Source organism: Taurulus bubalis, assembly GCF_910589615.1.
Source record: "Taurulus bubalis genome assembly, chromosome: 6".
In the NCBI taxonomy this organism is placed as follows: domain Eukaryota; kingdom Metazoa; phylum Chordata; class Actinopteri; order Perciformes; family Cottidae; genus Taurulus; species Taurulus bubalis.
The window spans coordinates 27,775,118-27,797,410 of NC_136594.1; the positions used below are offsets into that span (position 1 = coordinate 27,775,118).

General features: G+C 40.3%; 2 protein-coding genes across 2 annotated transcripts in view; both read right to left on the reverse strand.

Annotated features, from left to right (window-relative positions):
* Positions 1-387: 387 nt before the first annotated feature.
* Positions 388-14,484, reverse strand: LOC306737953 (E3 ubiquitin-protein ligase TRIM21-like). Its single transcript, XM_079219766.1, has 11 exons — positions 14,369-14,484; positions 9,781-10,309; positions 7,913-8,093; positions 7,589-7,684; positions 6,822-6,911; positions 6,530-6,673; positions 4,304-4,451; positions 3,943-3,987; positions 3,800-3,826; positions 3,512-3,687; positions 388-889 (listed from the first exon to the last, which is right to left on the reverse strand). Exons 2-11 carry the CDS (start codon positions 10,290-10,292, stop codon positions 521-523), a joined length of 1,788 nt encoding a protein of 595 aa, XP_079075892.1. The 5' UTR covers positions 10,293-10,309; positions 14,369-14,484; the 3' UTR covers positions 388-520.
* Positions 14,485-15,815: 1,331 nt separating this feature from the next.
* The window catches only part of LOC306737638 (uncharacterized protein), a gene marked incomplete at its 5' end in the record, with an annotated part of 29,686 nt that continues 23,208 nt past the window's right edge, over positions 15,816-22,293 (reverse strand). Inside the window, 4 exons of the mRNA XM_079219387.1 lie at positions 15,816-17,759; positions 20,215-20,336; positions 20,417-20,542; positions 21,745-22,011. Coding sequence (XP_079075513.1) covers positions 17,703-17,759; positions 20,215-20,336; positions 20,417-20,542; positions 21,745-22,011 — 572 coding nt within the window. The 3' untranslated portion in view covers positions 15,816-17,702. The remainder of the gene's footprint in view (positions 17,760-20,214; positions 20,337-20,416; positions 20,543-21,744; positions 22,012-22,293) is intronic.

Genomic DNA, 22,293 nt, shown 5'->3' on the forward strand with positions numbered 1-22,293 from the left:
CAACAAATGTTTTTGTTTTCTAGTGCGTCATAAAGTTTGGAACCTTATAGCACTGCTGTTGTGGCTATAGTTTTAGTCTTTATTTTCATGCTTCCAAAAGCATTTTATTGCCCTGGATTTCAGCTGAGAGTCTGTGTGCTGAGAAATTGCAAGTGTTCAGACACACTATAAATAGGGGAAAATGTGTTTTTAAAAGACAAGACATAATCGCGTAAACTATTTGATTTAAAAAAAATACAAAAAATCAGGAATCAACTGATCCCCAACCTGGGGTCCCAACCCTATAGGGCTCTCCAGCGTTTCACTCTGAACCGATCACAGAATATATGCACACAGAAAAATTCTTTATATTTCAAATTAAAATTTGAATCAGCTTTTATTCCTGTAAAGCTAAATATGACATGTGCTTATTTAAGCTAGTACCAACCAATTTCCAGAGGTATGTTTGTGCGTCTTCTTCCAACATACATGGATGCATGCGGAGGCTCATTAGTAAAGATGTCCTTAACATGTTGGCATTTCATTCTGTCTTTGCAACAGAACAAATGATCAGTGGAGCCTCATTCCGTCCTGATTTATTGGTACAGGGGCTGAAGAAAGCATGAATGGTGTCAGAAAAATGATCTGTGAATGTATAAATGAGCAATCTGGCCTCCACGTTGTAGAAGGACACCAGTCCCTTATCATAGTCCACATAGATTCCAATTCGGGAAGGTCTGAGGCTGACTGTCAGGTTGGTCGAGGGTTCTGTTCGGAAGGCGTACTCGGCTCGATCCCGCAGGCTGAGGAACCAGTAGCCATGGGTGGGACTTACGGTGATTTTTCCCTTCCGATTGACGGACCGACTTGCCACTCCCAGGTCCCAGTCAGTCTTTCCTCCCACCTCCACCTAGAAGAGGGCATTGAGGTATAGCTTACTGCAAGGAGTGCAGACTCTCAGAGGTCAGTGTGAAATTGAAATGAAGCTCCTCCCCCACTGCTAGACAGAGCGTTGTGTGCTTGTTTATTCAAAGGTTTTTGTCATATTAAACATGTCAACATGTGTCAAAATTGCATCAAATGTGCCAAACACACGGAATACACCCACCAAGTGTGAAGTGGATCAGATGAGCGGTCCTGGATATGCTAAGGACACACAACTAGTTTAAATGTGGACACCAGATGAAATGATGGCATTTCCTCCCTTTGACCAAAGCTATTTTAATAACATTTTACAATTTTACTACAAATTTGAATCTGTTTATATAATTGGTAAGAATTGGTTTATGCTGATATTCAAGAGCACTAGAAGTCAAATCATTGCTGATATTCAAGAGCACTAGAAGTCAAATCATTGAAAAAAATAACCACAAAATAAAACTTTGCTACCCTTCATGATGGCATTACTTAAGGTCTTAAGTGAAAACTAATTAATTTACCCATTACATACATGTGGTAATAGTTACTTAAAGGAATAGGAATAGATCTTTCTGACGATGACCACTTCTTTAGCTTCAACTCTCTTTGTAAGAGATGTGACCTGGACCATTCAAATTAGATACTTTCAGGTCAGCGACTTTGTAATGAAACACTTTCCGTCATACCCTGACCTCTCATGCAAAACACTTTGGGAAAGCCTATTGGACATCCAACTCAGAAGGGGCTGATCTCTAAAGTTTACAACCAGATCATAACTGCAATGGATACCTTTTCTGCAATCAAAAACAAATGTGAAAGTAAGTTGAATAAGAACCTGACAGAGAATTGGTGCGTGGGTGTACTGAGGAGGGTGAACACGTCTACGTCCTGTGCCAGACTTGGTCTTATTCAGTTCAAGGTGGTCCATAGGATGTACTGTAACAGCAGACTAGCTAAAATGTTCCCAGACCATGACAAAGGATGTAACCGTTGTGATTATCCTCAAGCAGATTTACCACACGTTTTGGACATGTAAAAAACTAAACTTGGACAGTTCTGGTGCTATGTTTTTTATATCTTATATATAGTTTCAGGGATCAAGGTACAACCTTGCCCTCTTCTGGCAATCTTTGGAATCCCAGCCAAAACCATCTTACTAAATTTCTCGTTTAGTACCAGAGGAAATTATCTCATTGCCATTAACCACTCTTCTGGCACGTCGCAGAATACTTCTTGCTTGGAAATTCACCATCTCAGTCTGCCTGGATATAATGTTTGTCTTTACTCTCAAAAGGAAGAAAAAAAAATGCACTTACAGGCTGAAATTACCATTTCACTAAGAAGTGGCAGCTTTTCATTTCCTATTTTCAAAATCTGTTAGTGTTGCCCACAGAATGAGATGGCTGGTCCTCTGTCTGATTGACTGTAGCCAAACCTACCTACTTAACAATAGTTTTACAATACTCCTGTATTATACAAACTATGCGAATGAGCGCAAAGGCTCTGTGTGTGTGTGTGTGTGTGTGTGTGTGTGTGTGTGTGTGTGTGTGTGTGTGTGTGTGTGTGTGTGTGGAGGGGGGGGGGGGGGGTTGATTCATTTTATTTTTATTATTATTATTATTTTTATTTGTATTTCCTCTTATTTCTTACTTTACTTTTATTTGTCTGATTTACTTAAATGTCTTCCTTACTAGTGTAAACTGATTAACACATACACAACAAATTGAAATACTTGTTCTCTGATCCTTGTTTGTCATATTGTGCATACCATCAATAAAGTATATACAAAATAAAATAATTAAGCTTTGTGGCTAGTGGGGTGCCGCACATGGGCCCTCTGTTGACCGACTGCCATGGACACAGCTTCACATTGTGGTCCCACCAGTGGCGGCCGGCCAATAGAGGACAACGGGGCTTGGACCCATCCACCTTGAGCCACCAAAATATATATATATAATTGTATATTTGGCAATATTTGTGTTTTTGAGCTATAGAATATACCCAGTAATATTTGTAAAATAGCATATCTGCACCAAATATATGCTTTTCCTCCTCTGCTCAGAGCTGCATGTCTGTGATGCTGGTGCATTGCTCAAGTGATTCTGCCCAAGGAAGACGGGTCTAATACGCCGTTTAGCCAATCACTGGTTAAAGAAATAAATGAATGACATACAATTTATCCAATCAGCGCCCTATAAACGATTTCCGGGAGGGCTATTCTCATCAAGCCCAACGGTGCGCGTTCCCATGTCTTTGTTCTCTCAGGGCTTGTGTCTAGTTCATATCTGGCATGTTCTTGTCACGCCGGTCTCTTGTGTTCTCGCTGGAAGGAAGGAAGCACCGAAATCTGCCTTGCTTTTCGGTCTGGTAGGTACCGGACGTGTTGGAACCGTTCTCGGTACCCAACCCTAATCATATTATAGTGAATATTACGATATATACTGAATTGTATGAATAAGATGTTCTTATTATGTCAGTATTGGAATAAATGATAAAAACTGCAAAGTAGTAATGCATTTTTGATACACTTTTTTTGCATTAGGATGTTTGCTGAAATTGATTGGCTAGCCCTACCCCAAAAAAAATTCACCAGCCGCCACTGTGTCCCACTTACCTCCCAGTAATGCCGTCCTGAGTTGAAGCCCTGGTGGGCGAGCACACACACCACCCGGTCAAAGCGCTCAGGGTTGTCATGTACCGACTGATTGCGTTCTCCGCAGTGCACCTGCTTCCCATCTGCTGAGATGATGAGACGTTGGTGGGCTGTGTCGGTGTCTAAAGTGATGTCGTCTGGCAGATTGAGACAGATTGATGGTTGGTGATTAAACTACCAATGAAAATAACACTATGTGACAACAAAGTTAAAGTGACATAAAATCTGAAATTATTGTTTAACCCTGACCTGCATATTCTTGTACCCTCCTTATCTCTGCAAAGACAAGGGAATATATTTACTTATTATTTATTCTGACACTTTTTAATTCATTCAGTGAATTTAACAGGATCTACACAACATTTTGTGCCGTTAGCTCATCAGAATCTTACTTGAGTTGGGCCTGGGTACAGACTGGTTCAACAAGGATTGCTGGCCTGTTGATTAGGGAAAAGAACATTTATTTTACACTGCTGTATGGAGTTTGTACAGTTCATCTTAAATTCATATGATCTAAGCTCTGAATCAGAATGAGACATTTTAAAACACAAATACATGGGATATCTTTTTTTTTAAGGACATGCAAATATGAAGGTACTTCTACGGTACAGTTGGTCGATTTGGCAGTAAACCATGAAGGAGAATCCATCCATGGTCTTAGTCGTTGTAATTGCTGTTATAGTTTTTAGATGGTACGTTTCCATTAAATGCAACATCTTTACTTGACTACTCTTGGTCTGAATGAAGACTTACAGGCTTTGGGCAGTTTTTGCATCTCTTCTCCAAAGCGCTCCATCATTTGATTGACAGTCCTGAGAAACAACCCTGAGGTCAGCTCAGACCCTACAGAGACACTGGACCAGTTCTTAACATGTGGAGGGGTGGACAGGGCAGGAAAACTCTGCAGAGGGAATACATGTCAAAAACAGATGTGGCTTCAACAGGTTTAAATAAATACATCCCCATTGGTTAATGGTCTCCAAATCCCTCTATCTAGGATAATTCACTGAGTCCTCCATGTTAACACATACTATTGGGAGCCAGTAGGCAGACATTTGTTGAGACCTGATAACAGAGAGTAAAGAGTGAAACCATGGATGTTTTTTCTTGGCAAACATAAAGGCTGGGTTGCACCAACAAGGATTAACTCTTAAACTAGGTTTAAACCAGATTTGTCTTTTAATCCAGTTGCACCAAACTTTAAACCTAGTTTAACCTTAGTTTACAATTAATCCTGGGTAAATCTAACCCTTTGGTAATCTCTGTTTAATTTCCATTTAAATCTAGATAAAAATCAAATTTGTCTGTAGCCTAGACTAAACCTGGATTAGCAGTTATTTTTAAACCACCCCTGGGGGAGGTTTATCTCCGTTTTATTGACAACATGGCTGCATTTCTTCGCTGGATGGGGTTAGAGGAAAGAGTTCCTCGCAGGAAAATTAGAGATAGGTTAAACCAAATTGAATTTTATGACAACAGCGATTTTTCACAGCGGTATAGATTCACAAAGGAATCTGGTATATACCTCAATGGGAAGGTTGGACCAGCAATCAAGCATGGAAGTGAGAGGAATGTTGCTGTGCCACCACTTCTCCAGCTTCCAGTAGCTGCAGTTAAACTCCTCCATTAACTCTGTCAGCAACATCTTTTCAAATGTTGAAACGTTTGACCCTCTTTCACGTGCCATAATAGCTGGCTAGAGTGACAGAGTTTATTAGCTATAGCCGCTGTAGTGGTAGCTATGAACGGTAACGGTATCAGTAACGGAATTTTTCCACGGCAACATAAACTAATTCTGTTTTAACCCTTGTTTAAACTAGTTTAACTAATCCTGGGTTAAAATTAAGATATGCAACACATCTCTGATTAATTATAAACCAGTTTAAACCTAGATTTACTAACCCTAGATTAACTCTAAACCAGGATTAATGTAATCCATGTTGGTGCAACCCAGCCAAAGTGGTCCAATACAAACCATAGAAGAGAATACAGGGTTTTGAGAGGATATGACAGAACGGTAACACCTATCAGTTTGGAAGGTCTACAAACTACAAAACTGAAAAACGATAATGAATCTTCTTTTCTTCAGAAATATTGCCAGGAAATCTTTACAGTTCTGCAAACATGCTGAAGGTCAAATGTTTTGCATTCAGTCAGAGCAAGTAATATAGTATATCAAGCGACCGTTATGATACAATAAAGGGCATAACAAGAGGGAAAGTCCACTGAGGGCAAATGGGAGGTATGGTTTATTGGTCAAACAAACAAAGGACTTTCACCCAGGAGACTGCTGTTTGTGTCCTGTGGGAAGCCAAAAGTCAATGTTGACGTTATGTTTCTTTCATAATGTTGTTACGCCTCTTACACTTGAGACATAACGCTACTTAAAAGAAAGTCTAGTGGTATTTATTAGTTGCGTTGTTATGGTTTATGTTAACCATATTGTAGCAGTCTGACCACTTCCACAACATGTGAGTTACCTATTTGTTAGGTAAACAGAATAAGGATTACCCTTCAAAACATAGCTGGAATAGCTTCACTAGAATGTGAATGACATTATGCAATTAAAGTGAAATATTTCACTTTAATAAGGAAAAGGGTTCAAGGATCCAGACTGATCTTGGTTAATTTAAAATGTATTTTTCCAACAGCAATAACCTTATATTCTGGCCAATATGGTAATATGGGGAGCAGTGTCTTGTGAGTAGGCAGGAACTGCAGCCAACGAACCAAAACTATTATTAGGTTCCCTCCATTAAAATGCAAATAAAGGTCCTAAATTTCTAAGAAGTTCCCTGTTTCCTGTAAAAGTTGCTTTAGTGGAAATGGTACCTCAAATCCATCACACTCCCATAATCAAGAACTTTCCGGATTCAATGACTGAATCTAAAATGAACTAGTGGATTAATTATTGTATGCTAACTGGTGGGCACTGGCTTATTTATTACTTTTTTGCATTATCTTGTTATTTATTGGTACCCTGAGAAACGGTATGCAGTCTTCAGACAGATTCAGCTGGCTCAGTGATGAACTCCTCTTCTTGAGCTCAGCGATCTCCTCCTCCAGCTCCCTCAGTAGGTCCTGAGCTCTGTGCTCAGCCGCACGCTGAGTCCTCTCTATCACCTGGGGGTAACATATGCCATGGAGCTTAGTTAATATACCTCAAAATGCTCCGTGGTTAATAATAAAAGGACTTGCCTTCTTTTATTTCAGTGAAAACAGAAAAGACAAGTTTGTGTTTAGAGATTCTCTCCATATTGGTGCTATTTACCTCCAAGACTTCCGCTTGGCAGTGCTCCAAACTGCTGATCAGCTTGGAAAACAGGCACACAGTTCCATCTGTCTCTCTCTTAGCAGCAGCCTGAATAAACGATGAACAGCAATAGATGGGAGATGTTTAAAGACACCCATTGGAAGTTAGTCAAATCATAATTTGCTAAGATCATGAGCAAACTGTGGGGAGGATATTGACTGGAAACCATAAAGAATGCTGTTACAGAATTACAGAACATGTTGAGTACTGGCAAAGATCTATAGGTCAATCTGACACTTTATTTCAATCATTTTAACATTTCTCTATGAGAAAATGTGAAATATCCTTAGAGAAACATCCTAAGTCCCTGGGATCGGATTATAACACATCTGAAATTATTACGACCACTTGGGGAAGTCAGACACGTTCTAAACGATGTGCCCACAATAGATACAAGATGGTAAAAAGTGATAGTTTGTTTGGTTTAAACTTTCAAAAGGTTTTAACAGAAACATCAAGTAGGCCCACATTGCTATATTTAATGCATTGCGTCAGTCTGATCAGGCAGCACCTGTCCACCTCTCATACTACAAGATAAATATGGACCTAAAACATTATCTTCTTTAAATACATCTGAATGAGTGATCTCCTCTCCAGTTGTCAGGATGGACAGTCTAGTGCCAATTAAATGGCTAATTAAACAGCTAATTGTGAAATGTGTCCACAATCTCAAAACAAAACTGACCCTGAAAAGGGATCCTCTGGGGTGCAGACTGGAAACTCACCTGTATTTCTCGTAAGGAGTTGTGTATTTCCACCACTTTCCTCTCTCTCACATAGATGAGATTATTCAGCTCCAGCTCTGTAATACCTAACTGGGACTGGAGAAGAGAGTGGGTGTTACGTTAACTGTCTATGACTAATAACCAGCCGTGTCACATATTTTACGCCAGATGCACCTACAATAGTACAAGTGCACTGGACGCAAACTGTTTTTGGATTCAATTAGGTTTTGCCAAAGTCACAAATGTTTTAATCTTTAATATAACCTCAATGAAACCGTAAAAACTATTGTTTTGTCTCCAATTATACAACACTCCCCAACTGACCTTCTTGATGTGCCACTCTCTCTTGGCAGGGATGACGTGGTGTCCTCGGTGCTCTCCTGTCTCCACGCAGATGCAGCAGACGCAAGTGTTATCAGTACGACAGAAGAACTCGAGAGCTCTCGGGTGAATGGGGCACAGAGGCAGATTGGGGGAGGAGTCACTGGGACCGCTCAGAGTGTACCTGTGTCGTAATATTAGAAAGACGTGAAAATTGAATAAGTAACTACTGTATTTGGATAATTTTACTATTTAACTTCAATCACATGTCTGAGCCAGCAAGTCCAACCATAATTTCCATTTTCTGTAAAAATGCTTTACATGCTTTTCATGCTTTATTTTTTGTTAATGTTAATCGTTTTATTTTTTGTTAACATTGTTAATGTTTTTATTTATTTTTTGTTTTCATGCTTTACAATCTGTATGTGTACAGATTGTAAAGCCCTCCAAGGCAAGTTTGTAATTTGGGATTCTGGGCTATACAAAATAAACTGAATTAAATTAGAAAGCTATACGCTAAATGAGAAAGATCTAACAACGTAATGCATGATGCATTACGTTGTTAGATCTTTCTCATTTAGCGAGACTACAAACTACAAACTATTGTCACAGCGTAGTAGACACATTGCTAAGATATATTTTCAATTCATGAACAATTCCATAAAACCTGCTTTGGGAAGCGTATAAACAGCTGTTTGTTACTTGGATCTCTCTCTCCAATCGACTATCTCTTCACTGCCCTGTCGTCTCTCTTCTGTCTGTGGACAACACTGGAAGTTCTACTTACAACAATAAAAAGCAAGCAGGATAAAACAGTGCCTTTTCATAAAACAGCGCTGTCCATTATTCTTAAACAACAAAGGGATGTTAACATGCACCTCTGTATAATCTTGTGCAATAATGCTGTTATTTTACTGTTCTATAATACAAATACACAATAGTAAATACATCATAGTGTATTACCTGAGTAATAATAGCAACAAGTTATGGGTAATTCTCAAAGCAATGGAAGATTTGCTACTGGGTAGACTCTCTCTGAAAAATACATATAAAATGGTGCAAGATTGATATGGTTGGATATTTTTTGTCTTAGATGAAATTGGTGTTTAGGTTAAGAAACCATGTTTTATTGATCCCATGACCTCTCGCACGACCCTCAGAACAAATGTTACAAATTACCATATCATCTAAGTAATTATTTTAAATTGGAAAATGGGCAATTCCTGCCGGTGGCATGGACATGACATCCTTTATTTATTCTGTGTATACTCCTAATGCGATGACAGAATATATTCATCAACATCTGAAAAGGAAGGGTACTCTAAGGCTACTCTACTACCCACCATGCTCCTGGCTGTCTGAGGCCTGGTAGCAGAACAATAAGATTAAAGCAGTGGGAGGTCGGTGAGCATTGAGCCCACATCTTCACAGAGACCTGGATCTACCGTGGACCAGGATCAAGCTGCTCTTGACGGGCGGACAGCAGGACAGAGAGCAGGACTCAGGAGGGGCGAGAGGAATTTTGTATCTGAAGATGTCGGCCATATTATCTGAACAGAAAATAGTTCTAAAAATGCAATACAGGAATATACTACTGTTTTTGTTTTGTTTGTCGTGTTTTAGTTCCGTTAATTAGCTCAAACTGAATTATGTTGTGCATCTCTGTGTTGCATAATGACAAGAAATGATCCTTGAATCCTTAAATTCTGCTTCCATATTCCACTTTTCTTTGTCCATGTGGCATCATTCCATTAATGTGTTAGTGTAACAACAAAAAAAGTACTATTATGCTACAATTACTCACCAACCTTTCTATTTTAGTAATACACTTTTCAGTGAAGCATCAAACTCATTTGAATATAGCGTGTCACCTGCGCGGAGGTGAGTAGGGTGGAGGCGGGTCGAGGTGCTCACTGTTCGGGCTTTGGGGTTGAGGATCATTGGGGTAGGAGACAGGAAACCCAGGAGTCGGCAGCTGCTGAAAACGAGTCATCATTTCAGCAAAGATGGTCTCCGGCATCTCCCCTGACCTCTGGAGTGGAGACAGGGCCAGGTGGTGATGATGGTGCGGAGGCGAGTTTGGATCCTCCACGCCTCCTCCACCTCTTCCATCCATTGGCACTCCAGTATTGGCCATCTGCTTGAACTGTTCAGTGATTTCCCTCAGGGTTCGGTTGATATGGAGCTCTGGACGCTTGCGGAAGGACTCCTTGCAGAGGGGACACTGGTAAAACTTGCCGCTTCCTCCTCCGTCCCAGTAGAAGGAGATGCAGGCCTGGCAGAAGCTGTGGCCACATGGTGTTGAGACTGGGTTGTTGAACACATCAAGACAGATCGAACAGGTGAACTGGTCTTCAGAGAGAAAGGCTGCAGGCAGCGCCATAGTTATCCAATGTGAAGCTGTATGAGTGAAAGTGTTGCCATAAGTCAGGATATTTAAATAATAATTACCATTATAATAAACCATAATGACAGACATACGATCTTGATCTGCTAATTGTTGTGTTTTGATTGTGAAGTATCAGAATGCGTCAAGGTGCATTTAAGGAACATGTTCTTTACTTGCAGGCATTGGAAAAAAAAATACTCAAACAGGTTCTTATGTGAAACAAAGTGGAACCAGATTTACTCAAATGAAAAGGCCTGACCTTTACAATCTGCACATTTGACCAGCTGATTACACAATCAATCGCTGGATTGATTGTGTAATCAGCTGGTCAAGTATGCAGGACAGAAGATTTCAGCAAAATTCACATCAATGCAGAGAAAGCGGAGGATTGATCAAATGAAGAAAAGTCAGTTCAGTCAAATTACTTTCCTCCCAGCTGCAGTGGAATCTAACATGCTAATAGGTTTTGTTTCCTTTGTCCAGATTTTGAGATTTCCATCTCTGAGATGTTTTCCTCCTCCCTGGTACAATGGAGATAGTTTAGCTTGTGGTGCTCAAAGCAGTGAGAAATTGCATTTTGAACATGTCCTGATTACTCTTGAGAATAACCCCATACTTTGGGTTATTGACGTGCTTATATTGTGACTAATTCTGTGATGCCTAATGCACTGCCTTCCCCACATCCATATCTAGTTATTATCCATAATACTCCTTATGCAAAGGGTAGGAGTAAAAACATGAATGGTATCATTAAATCCACTATGAATGAACAGTGGAACAACTTTAGTTGTTTGTTCACTTTCTGTTTGACCAAATACAGCTCAGGAAAGTTTAGAATATCATCCATCCTTGTAGCTGCTAAATGTTCTGCGTACCATCATAATAATACGAGCCACCACGCATGATCACTTGAAGACTAAACACACTGAAGGCTAAACAGGGATCTACAGGTGGTTTAGTTACAATGCTGTGATTGGAGTTTGATGATGAATTGCCAAGCTCCCAAACAGATATGGGCAGTCTTTCACACTTAACCTAATCCTTAATTTGAACCCTTGGCCTCATCCAAAACAAATCATACTTCTATCCTGAGCCATAAACTGTTTTGATTGTTGGAGTGGGTGTAACGACCACCACACATGCAGCAACACTGTTAGAAGCACTCCTGTCAGGTAGAAAGTCTGTGCTTCCTGCACTTAAACACACCCACGCTCACATACACATTAAAACAATACTAGTGAGTAGTTTCGCAAGATCAGGAAAATCTGGTTTGTTGAAACAGCTAGACTCCACCTACTGACCATGAGATCATCCCTGAAATGTTTAAAATGGCAAGAAACAAGTGCAAGTCATCCACACTTTCTCTTTTCTTTGTTTAAAATATTAGGTATGTGACTGCATCCTCAAAAGATAAATCTGATGATATTTTATATTGTTATAACTGACAGCAACAGACCAACACTGAATGTATCTACTAACAGTACTGTGTGTAGATCAAAGCCTGTTTTAGGAAAATACTGGACATTTAAAGTAATTTAAACTACAAACTTGATGATTTACATCTTCATTATGAATAATTATACTTATGTCTGAGTGCCATGACAATAGGAAAACAATGTCAGCCTTATTCTTATTATTATTAATCATTGACTGAATAAACAAATAGCATGTCGCTATGTCTCTTTTTGCCAAGACTGAAGCGTTACAGCAACACTTATTTTCAAAGCTGACACCTTCAGTTACTAAATTGTAACTACTTTGGAGGGGAGTACTGCAGTGCGCAAAACTCAGTTGTCCGAGACCAATTTGTCAAATTTTTCATATATTTTGCTAAAATTTGAAATTAAAAGCCACAGGCAAAGAGAGATTGACTGGAGGGTGTACCTCTTTCTCCAACAACCACATGGCTCTGAAGTAGCATCATCATCAGTGTTCTGTACTAAACTTCAGAGCTATTTTCTCTTTTAATTATTAATTTTAGTGGTTAAATACTGATGATAAATGATAAATACTTGTATAACGCTTCTCTAGTCTTCTGACTACTCAAAGCGCTTTAACTCTACATGACATTCACCCATTCACACACTGATGGCTACCATGCAAAGTGGGGTTAAGTGTCTTGCCTATCGACATAGACTAGTGGAGCCGGGGATCGAACTGCCGATCCTCTGATTGAAGGACGACCCTGCTCACCACTGAGTCAAAGGTGCCGTTTAGTATTTTTTCATAATCAATCACTATTTTTACTACTTGCAATGATTTGGGAGATTTAATGACTTCTGCCATGTTGGTTTCAGCTGCAGGTGTCTGCATAATCAGCTGTTTGTTTAGCAGCTACATGCTGAGTCATGGATACGCTTGGTAAGAAGTTTAATTGCTAGATTAGTTTAATTATGAGTCTGTCTTTCTGATTGTCTGCTGGGTGTTTGTAGAAAACACACACACACACACACACACACTGTCTCTTGTATGGTAGCCATTTGCCATCAGTGAATGACAAAGTGCTTAAATTCAGTCCATTTAACATTTTGGAGCCACATGTGTCAATGCTGCAGACCAACATTTCTTTTGTACTTGTTCTCTTATCTGATCAGCATTATCGTCACCAGGAAGTACGTTCTTACACTTCTATCCTTTCCATTTCTCTTCTTAGTATGCATTCCATTTATTTTCCAAGGAAATCACTTTTACATGACTGATCTGTGGGCAAATACTGGCACACAAACATAGACTTAGAGCTTTCCAAAATAAGTCTGTTGCTCCAGATTCTGCCGCTTAGAGAAAACAATCGACCAATCAAAGAGGCAGGATCATCGAGGCAGGATCATCAATGGGAGTGTCATGTTCCTACATAGGCACCAAGCTACATTCATGACAAATAGCAAGAGTGAATTGGCCACAAGTGTGAATGAGAGCAGTGCAGCTGTATAAATTGCACAACGCTTAAATCCCATTTTCTACCACAGCTTCCATGTTGACTAAAAAAGTATGTACGCATGACGGACACATCACTCCTTACTGGTTAGTCAGGGCAAAGAAAAACAGTAAAATCCTCTCCCAACCACAAATAGGCTAACATGAACAGAGTTAAGAGAAAAAAAGTCAAAACATCACATGTTTTAAGAAATACCTGCAGGCAGTTTTACCCAGATGAGGACATATACATTTTCTCTCTGTGCATCTGAATGCAGGGGGAAATTGATCACCCCACACAACTGCAGCTCAACTTTACATAGTAAATATAGTGTTTAAGCCTATTGTCATTCAACGGTGTGGTTACTTATACACCTTCATGTTGAGTGATTTTCACAATCCCTGTCCTTAGTGAATTTACTCAATTGAGTTGGTGATCAGAGGTGTAAAGCGTTGCTCCAGGGCTTGTCGCATCTAAAGACGCATATTTAAACTTGCTTTCTTTGTGCTCATGTCTCAGGTGTAATTTGAGGTTATACAACGCAGCTCTACATCGCCTGTCAACAGTAGCACTCGTGGAGACATCAGTCATGAGTTAAGTACTGCATGGTGAAACTGTAAACCTACAATATAAACAGGCTCCAAATATTGATAACGTTGCCTGGTACCCACACCTGCATTGTCTGACATTCTGTTTGCATTGCATTCATTTGGCTGATGCTTTTGTCCAAAGCAAGTGGGTTCAGCCTCCGTAGAAACAAGTATAGTTTAAATCTCCACTTATCCACCATATCACGTTCTTTCACACACCCAATCATTACTTCTAACACCAAAAATGACCTTTAGTTGGACACATGACAAACACTGTGGTTAGCTTGAACATTTTTAAAACCTTTTAACATGTTGTCCATGTGTTAATTGGAGCTTTGAGTACCAGCACTCACATACTGTATACCTGTTGTCTGTTACTTTGCGATAACAGATAACTTTTTGGGGGGTTATTGCAAATGTACTCCCGACTCTGTTTAAATCCATTAGCTTGGACTAAATGCAATCCAGACACATAAAAGGAGAACATCGTCGTGTAAAAGACAACATGTGAGACTCCTGCAGAGCGAGAGAGGATTCCATGTGTTTCTGCCGTAGTGAGAGCTTACCTGCTGTGAAGACTGAAGGGGTTCAGGGAGAGAAGTCAATGGTAAACAGTAAGTCGCTTTCAGTGCCGACTGGCTTTTTCTCTCTCTACAGTCTTTTCTCCTCATCTTAATCCAGTGTCTGTTTACCATTTGTCACATTCCCCTCTTTTGACTTACTTCCTTCTCTCACTGTGCCATTGATCCCTCCTCCCCTTAAAGTTTATCCAATCCAACCTGCTCGGCAGGTGCAGCTGTGCTGGTATGCTTTTCTTTTGCCCATACCTCTGCAGCACACTCCTTTGATCGTTTACCCACTAGATAAGGCTATAAATGACATAACTCATGCATAACTTACATGTGACACACGGCAAATAAAGATGGTAAATATGAACTGCAAATACAAACTACCATTATTGTTATACTGTGTGTGTGTGTGTGTGTGTGTGTGTGTGTGTATACACACTTTTACACAGATGCACAGTTGTGCCACGTCTCTTTTGTTGATGTTTTCACAACAACATGAATAGAGATGAATAATGACTGTGTCATTTCCTAACACATGTTTAACTTCCCAACACTAGCGCTATGCAGCGTATAATTCATCATCATACATCACACAACTACTAATGAAAAGTGTTGTTATTTCCTTATCATTTGAATTGTCAGTCTTTATGAAGAAGAAAAACACCATAACTACTCTCACAAAGAAGTGGAAATTTAGAATTGGGACAGTGGCAAAAAAAGAGTTTGGGGCCTTGTAGACCAGCTGCTCTAGTCAAACAGCGGGATCTATATCGGTCAATAAGGATCATTAGTGATCGGCGGCAAAACAAAAAAAACGTGATCAAGAGTTATATTTGCTCCCTTTTTTTCTTTTGTGCTGATCCGATCTGGTATCCAATCCGAACCGTGAGTTTTATGATTCGTTGCACCACTAGTCCATGGTGAACCATGCCTTCTCCCAATGTCAGCTGGGATCGGCTCCAGCATATTAATAAAGAAAACATATCGTAAGCCTTCATTTGGAAGTAAACACCATCAAAACGTGACTAAATTTGGTTGTAAAGTCAAAGTTTAACAGATGTCTAGATTACCTATACCCGTTGTTTCAAGATTATTCCAATGATGATATTTATTTTTAACAACCTTGATTCTGTGTCAGAACTAAGTCATTGTTAATATATCAAATAGTATCTATATGATAGACGTTGGAATCAACTTTCCTGTTTCAACCCTATTTTGCCCATTGATTGATCACATAAGATAATGTGGCGGGTGGATTTTTTTATGGGTAGGGCTAGCCAATCAATTTCAGCAAATATCCTAGTATGATTTAATGCAAAAAAAAGTGTATCAAAAACGCATTACTACTTTGTTGTTTTTATCATTTATATGATTTATTCCAACACTGACATAAGGACATCTTATTCATACAATTCAGTATATATATATATATATAATAATAATATTCACTTAATATGATATACGCGCCGTCCTGAACACTCCAAGTGCCGACTGCTTCGCCCAGACCTCAGCATTCCGACCAAAACAAACCCCTCGCGTCACATCCTCCCGGTCACATTATACACAGCCGACAAAATAAAAGTATTAAAAATAACAATAACAATCCCATTTAAAACCCATGTTCCTGTTAAGGCCACCGATTCCATTGCCAGTACAGCACTTGGTGTAAAAGAAAATAAACAAACGTGTTTCCTCTTTTATCAGTGCCGTAAAAAGAGACCGGTGTTGCGGTTTAACAGGTGACCCTGTCAACTGGTGACTTTCAGTCGTTTGCGTAGATACGACAGCTGTTGAGAATAGGAAGACAACATGTAGCGAGGACGTGAAAGCCGCAATGTTTAATTTGTATATGAGAAGGTTCGACGCTGTATTGAAAAATCAAACAGTATTCACGAGGACAGCTACGTCTTATCTAGAAAGTCATCAGTTAACACGGTCGCCTGTTAAACCATAACACCGGCATATGCGCTCTTTACAACGTTCCCGTTAGCGTCGCATCAGCTGACAGTGGATCAGTCAGTCATCTCGTCTGCTTGAATGGCGATAAAATCAGCGTTCTTTACTTGTAATCCCTTAAAACCGACATCATACAGTCCAACATGGCCGCGACTGCTTCCCTTTCATGCTGGTCTGGTCTGCTGAGCTCAGGAGCTGATCTGGGACCAGGAGTTTCTCTGCCATAGTTCGTCTCTCAAACGGGTCTTGGAGGAGAGATTTGATCTAATTAGGGTTGAGTCATCACTCATGCAAAAGTAGCGCTCGTGCTGGGATGTTCTATTGTCATGACGTTAAAATGTCGCTGCGAGAGAAGAGAATCCGGCGAGAACACAAGAGACCGGCGTGACAAGAACATGCGAGATATGAACGAGACACAAGCCCTGAGAGAACAAAGACATGGGAACGCGCACCGTTGGGCTTGATGAGAATAGCCCTCCCGGAAATCGTTTTTAGGGCGCTGATTGGATACATTGTATGTCATTCATTTATTTCTTTAATCAGTGATTGGCTAAACGGCGTATTAGACCCGTCTTTCTTGGGCAGAATCACTTGAGACAAGCGTCACAGACATGCAGCTCTGAGCAGAGGACAAGCAGGAAAAGCATATATTTGGTGCAGATATCCTATTTTACAAATATTACTGGGCATATTCTATAGCTCAAAAACTAATATTGCCAAATATACAATTATATAATTTAGAAATATTTTTATAATTAATCTTTTTTTTTTTTTTTGGTGGCTCAAGGTGGGTGGGGACAAGCCCCGTTGCCCTCTATTGGCCGGCCGCCACTGGTTTTATCTCATTCACATTTCACAATTTTGATGGATTTTTGAGCCTTGAAAACCAGCTGCTATAATTGAACAAAGGGTATCTGCCAATATCGATCATCAATGATCGATATTGGCAGATATGGTATAGTCAGCAAAAAGAAAAAATGAGGGATCTCTAAAAGTTATATTTGCACGCTTTCTTCTAATGGCAGATCCGATCCGGCACAAGATCTGAACCTGGAGTTTCATGATCCATTGCACCCCTACTCTGAGGTCAAAACTGCTTTAAAGTCTCTCTTCATGTTTTCCCGTCGGAGCGTACACCACAAATATTGTGATTGAGTGAAAAAAGACCATTTAGTCAAACTGTTTATTGTCCTTACAGCCAGCCATCTTCCACCGTTCCCAGTTTCTACTCTTCTCTCTTAATTTGTACATGAAAAATCTATAGCACATATTCTAATCTACATCAATATGAGAATCTGGACCCTTAGTGAGAAATGAAGAGGCAATACAACAGGAGGGGAAATGGTGAATTCCGTCATGATTTTCATAGCCGCATTCAGGTTGAGTCAGGTTTGGCTGACACATTTGCTGGGTTCGTTGTCTTCAAGTATTTCTAGAAGAGAATGAACAAGGACACTGGATTAGACCGGAATATTCTTGCCTCTTTGTAACCAAACACACGTCTGAACATTTTGAAAGCCGTATTACAATAAGTGTCCAAAAGAGTGGGGACATTTGAAGAGACACTATTTAACTCCTCATGATTGTGATTGCACTGACTAACTGTTTTTCTCCGGTGTCACCGACTCCAAATTAGCTTTAGTCACTCAATGCTTATGCTGACATAAAAGTATTCCTCAAATTTCCTGCATGGGTGGAATGACAAAAATTGACTTGTACAACAAGCTCAGGAGCAAAGAGGATGTTATGATTAACGATCACTATTGACTACAATTTAAAACCATAAAACCTAACGACCCCGTAGAGCCACTCATCACTGGTCAATCAACCCGTTCTATTTATTTCTAGACACAAGCACAACCTGTAATGTGCCTGTTGTCACAGAGAAGAGGATGATGAAGTCTTGGCGAAAAGGGAGCTGAGCCGGAGCTCCCTGCAGCTCTCAATTTAGTCTGGGTCAGCTTGCTGGGCCTGCTGCCACCGCGACCCGACCCCGGATTAGCGGAAGACAATGGAATACACTGTCAGAGCTACGTCACCATGGAGCCCACACTGTCACTAACTGCAAAAACAGTCAATTACATGGGTTTGAGCTGCTACTGGTAAGAACAATACAATAAGGCTATGAAAATATGTCAAAAATGTGATTTTATTTTTTTAAACATACCTAAGCCTTCACAAAAATACATAAGATGTATGTTAAAGACCAACAATTGATTAACTTTATACAAAAGCAATAAGTGCTTTTGATGTTTCCAGTTCAGTTCGTTTTTTCTTACTGAGTGAGAAAAATCCAGTCTGTTTTGGGCTTGAACAAGTGCATTGAAGTCTGGTTAAATGTCTGAGGTGGATATGCAAAGGATAGCTGACAGGTGATCATCACTGAGAGAGGATATGTATCTGGATTAGTTGAACTTCATCCCAGAGAATGCTTTTGAAGGTATAGATCAGAAGAGAACTAACATCTTCTGAGCAGGCCTCATTTGTGGAAAGTTCTACTCTTTAACCCTTAGGAATCTGCGAGCACGGATCCGCGCTATACGATGCTGACGTTGTAACAATTCACCCTCCGACTTAAATTAAAGGGGAAAAGCACAACGCTAAATTAAAGGACATGGACAGATCCGTTGTTAATATCTTTAAATCCCTGCAACTAGTTTGCTTAACAAAGGGAAAAAAGTACACGAAAACAAACAGTCAGTTGCAAGCCTGGGTGTTATTAATAAACTAAATTCAATGCAACAAAGCAAGACATGTACCACAAACAATTAACCCCTCCCCCAAAATACAACTTAAACTCCAGCTCCCAACAGTCCCGCAGTTATTAAGTGTCCAGAAAGTAAAGTCCAGTGCCGAAAGTAATCCCCTCCCCCCCAAGTTGGCAAGCAAAGCTCCGGAAACATGACGAGAGCGTTGCCGCGTTCCCCTGCCCTGCGCTACCTTACTGCAGTCCTCTCAGCAGCTGGACCCAGTGCACCAGCGTTCGGCGCAGTCCTCTGTTACAGCTGCAAGGGTCCAGAGGACAACATAACATCGCTGCAGCAGCCTGCCAACCAACGGATCACCACTGCAAGCCACAGCACATCAGCCCCACTATATAATAATATATTTGGTTTTAGACATTTATTTACATGTGTCTACCATTTTATTCATATATATTTCACTGCTTTTGTGAACCTAAGACCTTTGGTAAAACAATATCTAGCACCAAAACAGTTCGACCACATGAGTAAAGGTATGTTTTCACAAGAGATACGAAGAATTTCCAAAATCGAGATTAAATTTATCAGCTTCTGGCCATATTATCACTTTACACATGTGCCTTAGGACAATGGTGCCTCATTATATAAAGAGCTGAGATTGTTCTGCAATTTTTGATGTAAAATATGTCATATGCAAGTGCCTTTAAAAGGTGAATTAAAAAAATTATGTAAAATCGAGAAAATTACCCCTGACTCCTGAGGGTATAAATTTGAAAAAGAATGTATCCACTCAACGGGTAAAGAGAGAAGAGATCATGTGTATTTCTCCTAACATGGATGAGTGCCTGTGGAGTCGGCAACACTGCCTGTCGGTGAGGCGGCGTAAACGCGCACATACGTAAATTGCCTTAAAAGTAAAAGCAGTGCCGTTGTATTGCGTTTATGGTGTGCACTTATTTATTTTTTATTGACCTCAAGTGGCCGTAAAATGCCCATGTCTGCCATAGAAGCATCAATTGAAATGAGGCATGTCATTTATTGCTTTCAGTGCATTTGGGCCTCAACAGTATATCCACACAAATAACTTTCTGTGTGTGTGTGTGTGTGTGTGTGTGTGTGTGTGTGTGTGTGTGTGTGTTTGTGCGTGCGTGCGTGCGTGCGTGCGTGCGTGCGTGCGTGGCCTACCTGTAGGTTCTCATAGTGTTTGAGGGTCTTGCAGTGGTTTTTCTCTGCCTCTTTGGCTCCACTGAAGAACCTATTACACACTTTACAGAAGAAACCTGTCTTTGGGACTAAGTACTCCATACCTGTAAAAAACACACACATGCTCATGAATGCGATAGTGAAAATGTAAAGGCAGACATGATGACTAAATACAGTGTCTTACCAACTGGGCTGCTGGGGTCAAAAGGAGAGAAGGAGAGGTCTGTGCTTGTGGGAGTGTCTGTCTTTAACTTCTTCTTCACACTCTCCTCATCGCTGTTTGCTTGATCTTCAGACCTCTCGTGCTTTCCTGTGAGAGACAGACACATGTAGAATATCTGGAACAGGGACTAAAAGGACCTGGGGTGCGGTCGAATAGTCAAAAGATGAACTTCTAACCCTAACCACTTTTCCTTGACCTCTGTGGAAAACATCACAGGGTCAAGGAAAGATACGAAGGAGAATTCATGAGGAGTTAGGAAAAGACAATTGCGGTGTTTAGCGAATCCAACTCGCCTTTCACTAACTACGTAGTTATGATGAGACAGCAGGCGGATGTTAGTGACGTCAGTCTGCAGCTGTGAAACTACAGTGTGCAAAAGATGGACTGTAAAAAAGTGCATGTTCGATACTTTGTCTGCGTGTTCTTACAGTGTTGCGTGATGCAGACGACATGAACAACCTGGTTCAAAGTATTACTTTATTAACGAGGTTGGAATAGAAAGGAAAGAAGAATATAAAAGTAAAACCAAGGGATTATTAATAAGTCAGTTTGATCAGTTTACAGCATTTGCCAGCAGATTTAGATTATTGAAAGTCTTTCCAAGTTATAGCAACGGTTATTTACATTATCTGCATTTGTCGGTCACGATCGTTTGTCCTCGTGAACGGCTGAATGGTGTGTCATTTTAAATGTTGCAGCCGCAAGGAATTGTGGGTCGGCATTATCTTCTTTCCTTTCGTAAAGGAAGGTCCTGTGTTTCCTATGCTAAAGGAGCCAAGTAAGGAAGCATTTAAGATCCTTTCCTTTGCATTTAGATAATTCAAACAGTTTTTATCATGGCGGCCACTTAGATACTTCCGGGTCATTTCACTCAGTTAGGAACCTTCCTAACAAAAGTGGTTTCGACCGCAGCCTTTGTCCTGGTTTTACTCAGCAAGCTTATCCAGATAACCTAGTGGTCGTGGTCTTTCAAACGGGCTCCAGGCATTTTTACCCTGGCGTCTTTACTAACATCCTGCATGTATTCTAGCAGCTACAAACCAGAAAGAAGAGGCGCCATCATCCCAAACATGTTCAAGATTAAGTAAATTAGGACACGGTGCATTCAATTAATAAAAATGCAGGAACTTCGCAAAGCTTGGAGCTTCCTATACAACCATTCAATTGTCATTTTATAGATTCACATTTTCTCAACTATTCAAGGATCAAGGAATAGATGAGCTGGTAACTAGCCGTCTGATTCTTTATCCACTAAGGTATTGCTGCCACACAAATCATGTAAACCATACCTGTCTCCACAGAAGGAGCTTCCGTTTCTTTATCTTTTTCATCCCACTTATTCTCCTCTTCCGCTGTTTTGTCCGACACCATCTCCTCCTTCTTAGCCTGACTGTGATGGAGTGCATTCTTCTCATTCTCCTCTTCCCCCCCTTCTGAAGTCCCTACTCCTGTTGTTGGGCTGTTTGAGGAGGAGCCAGCTGGGGCAGCCGAAGCTGCAGGTGCGGGAAGCGGTTCAACCTCAGTGGTGGAGTCCAGAGTGGTTGTCAGTGCGGTTTCTATGGAATAATTAAATAAAACATTGAGGAAAAAAATAGCTAAGATGGTGTTTCCTTGGATTCATTATTAGAGATGCACTGATCTAAAACAGTCGGTTTTCAGCTGATCATTCTCACAAGTCCTGCACACAGCGATATTAGAGACAACTATTATCTGTTTAACGTTCTAACACTAGCTCTAAACGGCTTATAATATATATTTAAAAGTACTTATGCCCAGATTGTTTTGCCTGAGATTGTGTGATTTTCTGCAAATAACCACTTTAGATGACAATCAAAAGA